This window comes from Vanacampus margaritifer, chromosome 12 (genome assembly GCF_051991255.1).
Source record: "Vanacampus margaritifer isolate UIUO_Vmar chromosome 12, RoL_Vmar_1.0, whole genome shotgun sequence".
Classification (NCBI taxonomy): domain Eukaryota; kingdom Metazoa; phylum Chordata; class Actinopteri; order Syngnathiformes; family Syngnathidae; genus Vanacampus; species Vanacampus margaritifer.
In genome coordinates this window covers 22,527,397-22,534,896 of record NC_135443.1, presented here as the reverse complement: position 1 = coordinate 22,534,896, position 7,500 = coordinate 22,527,397, and the positions used below count along the sequence as shown (strand labels likewise).

Below are 7,500 nucleotides of genomic sequence, written 5' to 3'. Positions count from 1 at the left end.
CAGTGAAACTAATCTGTTGTGCAAATCCTGCTGCGTCGCCTTGCACGCAGGGGAGTGTTACAAAAAGAAAAACTGTATTTGAAACATCCACACAATTGTAAATAGTACCACGGTTGCACACATTTGTAAATAGTTTGCCAAATTGTTTTGTCAAATTGTTACACTGTTGAATGTAAATAAACATATTTTGCTATCAAAAAACACTTTTTCATTGTTGGTGGTAGTGTTTTACAGAAGTAAAGCACTGTTTAGGTGTTTGTGGCATCATTCATGGAAAAAAAAGGTGTCAAATTCACTGGAGTACATGAAATAATATTGTTTCACAAAAAGCTTGATTTCTCCGTTTTTTGTTTCAAAACAGAGCATTTGGGTGAAACTAACCATTTTCTATTGTTGATTACTGAAGAACGGAATAAGGTAGAAACAAACTTTTTTTCCTGATGAAAGATGAGAGTTCAATCTTTCATTTGGTAGTATGTGTGTTTCCATAGTCCAAACAAAAAATTTTCTGTGGACCTTGAAAGATCAGTCAAAATGCTTAAATCGGCTGGCACCCACGGCATCCCTTTTCTGAAAACGTCTGGCAGTCAAAGAGTTAATAAAGACCCAAGGAGTAAACAGAAGGACATTAAAGAGTAAGACATGTTGAGAAGAAAAGTAAGATGACACCTTTATAGAGGCACTGAGGTCGATTGAGGCTACATCATGACCTGACAGATTATTGGGAACTCAAGAAGAACCAGAAACATTGTGAAAAACAGCTCACAAATTAAAGCCTAAAATTTCCACTAGGAACTAGTAGTTTCTAGAAACTTTTTAAAAAAAAATTTTTTTTAAAAAAGTTCTGATCTGATATGTTCAGCGCTCCGAACCCTGCTTCAAAAGTTCCAAAACCTCACAAAACTTCCGCCCTCCAATTGAGTCCAGGCGAGTCTATTTCGTTAACATCCACAGCTCCACTGGTCACTAATGGGTTATATCCTATCTGTGCTGTTTATGCGCCACTCACATTGGCAAATATCCGATACATATCCAAGTTTTTATCCTGGAAGAGGCCTGATTTTAATCTAAAGAATCAGATTACATGCGGGAAAGGAGGTGTAGTCTTTTACCAAACGTATTAAGTAAAAAGCATGAGGATAAGCGGTTCGGATAATGGATGGATGGAAATCAAATGGGAGCAAAATGCCGAGCTCACGATGGAAGAAAAAAAACAAAGTGTACCACTGATTGTCTAAGATGAGCCCGCCCAGCCTTCACTCTGCTCTGGAAAGACATACATTCTCCTCATTCCATTCTCTGACACATCTGTCCCGGGTCTAGGCGGTGTGCCAGGGCCTGTGTCGATCCCACCTACGGCTGAGCCGCTTCACAATACGAGCCTGCGGGGCCAAGGATCTCCACACACTTTCTGAACCTCTTCCTGGAACAGCGGAGTTTCTCCTGGCTGGATGGAACACTCATTGGCCCTTTTCCAAAGGAACATCTAGAAACTGGTATTCAGTTTCTAGATGTATGTGTATAAGTATCTTTAGTCTGTATTGGTGTGCAGACATCTGTGTGTCATAATGGGACCTCCGACGACAAAAAAATATCATCCACGCCGGAATGCTGGTGGATTAGGTGGACATCAGATGAGAAAACAATGTCTAGAAATAATGTTCCAAGGGGGAGCAAAGTGGACCTAGTGGTTGGCACATCAGCATCACAGTTCAGCACGCGGTTTGAATCTCAGCTCTCTCACAAAGTACAGTAATTTCTGAACTATAAGCTGCTACTTTTTTCACTTGCATTCGACCCTGCGGCTAATACAAAAGTGTGGCTTATCCACCAGATCACAAGGGGGGGGGACTATAAATGAAGCGCGAGAGCGTCAGGCAGAGCAAAACAAACCAAGTGAGCCCAAATACAGTAGGAGAGACAGAACGAGAGCGAGACAATATGTGTCCTCATTATGGAAAAGAAAGTAGCGGGATCCCGGTGCGATAACATTAAAACATCTGTGGCTTACAGTCGGTGCGGCTTATATGTGTAACAAACTCGAGTAGTCCCCAAATTTAGCTAGCGCGGTTTATAATCAGGTGTGCCTTGTAGTTCAGAAATTACTGTAATTTATCCGGTAATTGCAAATGTTAGGTTTATTACATATTCTATATTGGTGTGAACGTGTATGGTTGTTTGTCTATAAGTGTGGTCACCAGCCAATCAGAGGACACATATAGACAATGAAGCACTTATACAAAAAAAGTAATAATAAATAGTAATAATAGGCAATTTCAAAAGACCTACAAGTCAGGCTATCATCGCCAGACCAACTGTTGAGATTCCACAGTAATTAAAACATAGTTCCACAAGTCCACACAGCAGATTGCCAGTAGCATCCCTGTAGGAGGTAACACGCTACTCAAAGCCATGGGTCACAACAAGGAACAAACAAACACATGCTTACAAGTCGCCACCACGGCACCCCAAAGTGTGTGTATCAAACATGGCCTAGATAAATGAACTCTGCGTTCTAAATCACTCACACACACACACACACACACACACACACACACACACACACACACACACACACACACACACACACACACACACACACACACACACACACACACACACACACACACACACGGTTTTCAAGGGGCTTAAATGACAGTGTTGTGGCCATCGCATACACACCCCGCCACTCACCATTTCTTAGTACATTCCACCATGAGCTCCTGGTAGGATGCCACAAACTGGAATTTGGAGGCGTGCTTCCCAACACGTTGCAGTCGCTTCCAAACCGAAGCCATGTTGTAGATATCCCGTCCCCCAGGAAGGGCTACTTCTTTAGGTTGTTTTTTCTTCCCCGTTCGCACCACTTCACGCCAATGTTTACTGCGGCGAGGCGGCCACCAGACACATAGTTAATATCTTAGCGAAAGACACACACAAGATAAGACATCCAAGAAAGGCGGCTGAGAGAGAAATCCCGGTGTCAGGACTCAGGATCTCAGCGGCACAAGCATGGTGAGACGTGCATTATCTTGCGAAGGAAAACATTCCACAATTTCTAGCGGCATGATGAGTAATCAGCTGGCTGTTGATGCTATTGTGACATCCCAGGAGTCTCCTGCAAAGCAGAGGGAAAAGTCAGTAGAGTTGAGGATGAAAACGTATTACATACACAAAAAAGGTATTTTTATTATTGACAGCTAGATAGCAAATATTAGTATGATGAAAAATTCTAATAAAGGTCAGGCAAGCGGGCGAGGAGGCTCCATGTATGGTTGATTCCAGAAAAAGTATTGTGGTAAGATGGTAACTTTCTCATAGTGATGCAGAGAAAATTCTGGATCACTCTTGACAGTGGGGGAAGTTAGCAGTTGATCAGCTGCCAAGTCCATCCATCCATCCATCCATCTTTTATCGCTTATCCGAGGTCGGGTCGCGGGGGCACCAGCTTTAGGGAGGGATGCCCAGACTTCCCCCAGACACTTCAGCCCGTAATAACCTCTCTCGGGAGGCGTCCAGGAGGCATTCGAACCACATGCCCGAGCCACCTCTGCTGGCTCCTCTTAATGCGGAGGAGTAGCGGCTCGACCCCGAGTCCCTCCCGGATGACCGAATTCTCACCTTATCTCTAAGGAAGAACCCGGATACCCTGCGGAGGAAACTAATTTTGGCCGCTTGTATACGGAATCTTGTTCTTTCGGGCACGACCCAAAGCTCGTGACCATAGGTGAGGGTAGGAAGGTAGCTCAATTGGTAAATCGAGAGCTTCGTGCCTTTCGGCTCAGCTCCTTCTTCACCACAACGGACCGATACAGAGTCCGCATCACTGCAGACGCAGCACCGATCCACATGTCGATCTCCCGCTCCATCCTGCCTTCACTCGTGAACAAGACCCCAAGATACTTGAACTCCTCCACTTGGGGAAGGATCTCATCCCCGACCCAGAGAGAGCACGCCTCACTTTTCCGACTGAGGACCAAGGTCTTGGATTTGGAGGTGCTGAACTTCATCCCAACCGCTTCACACTCGGCTGTGAACCACTCCAGTGAGAGTTTGAGATCACAGCTTGATGAATTCAACAACACCACATCATGGACCCTGCGCCTAGAAATTCTGTCCATAAAAGTTATGAACAGAATCACTAGCAAATTCTGTCCATAAAAGTTATGAACGGAATCGGTGACAAAGAGCAGCCTTGGCGGAGTCCAACCCTAGGAAACTAGGGGTGTGAATTGCCTAGTACCTTGCTTGATTAAATCTGTATCACGATTCATAGGTCATGATTCGGTTTGATACCGATTAATCTTAAAACTAATCAATAAGTCAATTATTGCGATTTTTTTTAAACAAAAATTTAGAAAATACTCATCAGTAAACTTGTACATGTACACTGTAAGATTTGTATGAAAATGTACTTCAGGCTTATAACTGTGAGCCACTGTATTGAAAAACAGGTTAGAATCTGTTTCATGTCTGAACAGCATTGAAATAAAATATTATGGCTAAATATTCCATTAATATAACATTCTTCCATGCATAAAGTGTGAAACTTAACCCTAAGTGTGAAACCTAACCCTAAGTAAGACATTTTGTTGAATATTTCCATTTAAAAATGTATGTTTAAAAATCGATTCGGCTGCATATGAATCGATACGAGAAGTGTGTGCTGTAATATCGCGATATATTGCCGAATCTATTTTTTTAACACCCCTACTGGAAACAAATTCGACTTACTGCGGACCAAGCTCTGGCACCGGTCGTACAGGGACCGCACAGCTCATATCAGGGGACTCGTTAACGGAGCACCCCCCACAGTACTCCCCGAGGGACCCGGTCGAACGCCTGCTCCAAATCCCCAAAACACATGTGGACTGGTTGGGCCAACTCCCACGCACTCTCAAGGACCCTGCAGAGGGTCAAGAGCTGGTCCACTGTTCCACGGCCGGGACGAAAACCACACTGCTCCTCCTTAATCCGAGATTCGGCTTCCCGACGAACCCTCCTCTCCAGCACCCATGAATAGACCTTACCAGGGAGGCTGAGGAATGTGATCCATCTATAGTTGGAACACACCCTCCGGTCCTCCTTCTTAAAAAGGGAGACCACCACCCCGGTCTGCCAATTCAGAGGCACTGTCCCCGATGTCCACGCGATGTTGTAGAGGCGTGTCAACCACGACAGCCCCACAACATCCATTGCCTTTAGGAACTCCGGGCAGATCTCATCCACCCCCGGCGCCCTGCCACCAAGAAGCTTTCCAACTACCTCAGTGACTTCAAATCCCAAGATAGGAGAGCCCAACTCAGAGTCCCCAGACTCTACTTCCTCAAAGGAAGACGTGTTGGTGGAATTGAGGAGAACTTCAAGGTACTCAGCCAACCGACTCACGACGTCCCGAGTCGAGGTCAGCACCACCCCATCTCCACTATACAACACAGTGTCAACGGTGCACTGCTTCCCCTCCTGAGACGCCGGATGATGGACCAGAATATCCTCGAAGCTGTCTGGAAGTTGTTTTCCATGGCCTCACCGAACTCCTCCCATGTCCGAGTTTTTGCCTGAGCGACCGCCAAAGCTGCGTTCCACTCGTCCAGCCGGTACCTGTCAGTCGCACAGGCCAGAAAGGCCTGATAGGACTCTTTCTTCAGCTTGACGGCATCCCACCAGCGGGTTTGAGGTTTGCTGCCGCGACAGGCACCGACCACAGCTCCGATCGGCCGTCTCTCCCGGTACAAGGGAGAAGTTCTGCCGGAGGTAGGAATCCTCTTTCTGACAGGGGATACCGCCAGACAGGTCTGCCAGGTCTGACCGGCATCTTCCCCCACCATCGGAGCCAACACACCACCAGGTGGTAATCAGTTGACAGCTCTGTCCCTCTCTTCACCCGAGTGTCCAAAACATGCAGCCGCAAATGCGATGACACGATTACAAAGTCGATCATTGAACTGCGGCCTAGGGTGTCCTGGTGCAAAGTGCACATATTAACACCCCTATGTTTGAACATGGTGTTTATTATGGACATTCCGTGACGAGCACAAAAGTCCAATAACAAAACACCACTCGGGTTCTGATCGGGGGGGGCCGTTCCTCCCAATCACGCCCCTCCAGGTCTCACTGTCATTGCCCCCGTGAGCGTTGAAGTCCCCCAGCAGAACGAGGGAGTCCCCAGAGGGAGCGCGCTCCAGCACACCTTCCAAGGACTCCAAAAAGGGTGGGTACTCTGAACTGCTGTTTGGTGCATATGCACAAACAACATTCAGAACCCATCCCCCCACCCGAAGGCAGAGGGAGGCTACCCTCTCGTCTACCGGGGTGAACCCCAACGTACAAGCACCAAGCCGGGGGGCAATAAGTATGCCCACACGTGCTCTGCGCCTCTCACCGTGGGCAACTCCAGAGTGGAAGAGAGTCCAACCCCTCTCGAGAGGACTGGTACCAGAGCCCAAGCTGTGTGTAGAGGCGAGTCTATGTCTATAGACTATGTCTAGTCGGAACTTCTCTGCCTCACACACCAGCTCGGGCTCCTTCAACGCCAGAGAGGTGACATTCCATGTTCCAAGAGCCAGCTTCTGTAGCCGGAAATCAGTCCGCCCTTGGCTGCCGCTCATCCCACTACGCACCCGATCCCTTTGGCCCCTCCCACCGGTGCTGAGCCCATGGGAAAGGGGACCCATGTTGCCTCTTCGGGTTTAGCCCGGCTGGGCGCCATGGGAGTAGGCCTGGCCACCAGGCGCTCGCCAACGAGCCCCGCCTCCAGTCGCAAACTAAAAATAAAGATTCCTCCTCGATAAGTCACCAATTCGTATTTGCTATTCGTTGAACACCTCAGCGATTTGTGTTTTTGTTTTGTGCTCTTTCTATAACATTTTAATATGCCACAACATTGTGATTGTGCTACAGATTTAAAAAAGTTGTTGTTTTAAGATTTTTAAGTGTGGTTTATAAACAGTTAAAATTATTAAAGTAGACAATTGTACACATTTTACCTTTATGTTTATTTAAACATAACCTACTCCTTCCTCACATATTTGTTCCTATTCCCAGCACCACTTGGTTCCTATCACCTGTAAATTTACTGTAGCTATGTATCACTCAGTCAAAAACGTAATGAAATGGCTCATAGGAATGTAGTAATTGGTATTTTTATGACTTAAAACGTTTTTTCCCGCCATACAAATATTTACTGGATTTATGGCAGAAATTCACGTCACGGTCCGACTTACGTTAACACTCTTCTTACGTCGCTACAGTACTGCAAATAAAACAAAACGCCGTTGTAAACTGAGGACCTCCTGAGAGTCCCTTAACGAAGCATGTTGTTATTCAATTAAACGGTTGTGTCACCCTGTAATATAAATAAAATTGTATTTTAAATTTTGTCTCGCTTGGATGCCACCAGCCACAAAAATAACCGCGGACATTTTGTCAGATGGGTAGTTTTAGGGTGAATGATACCGCTTAATCCAGTGAGTAGCCGGTGTCGCGATGGATATATTTTTG

At 46.2% G+C, this 7,500-nt stretch overlaps 1 protein-coding gene across 6 annotated transcripts in view; it reads right to left on the bottom strand.

Moving 5' to 3' along the window:
• Positions 1-7,500, bottom strand: part of ehbp1 (EH domain binding protein 1) — a 202,263-nt gene that overhangs the window by 194,250 nt on the left and 513 nt on the right. For 5 of the 6 annotated variants that reach the window (XM_077582804.1, XM_077582805.1, XM_077582808.1 and 2 more), the window contains exon 2: positions 2,695-3,118. In XM_077582804.1, coding sequence (XP_077438930.1) covers positions 2,695-2,798 — 104 coding nt within the window. In that variant the 5' untranslated portion in view covers positions 2,799-3,118. Of the gene's footprint in view, positions 1-2,694; positions 3,119-7,500 lie in introns of those variants that run through there. The other variant, XM_077582809.1, reaches the window with a different exon arrangement.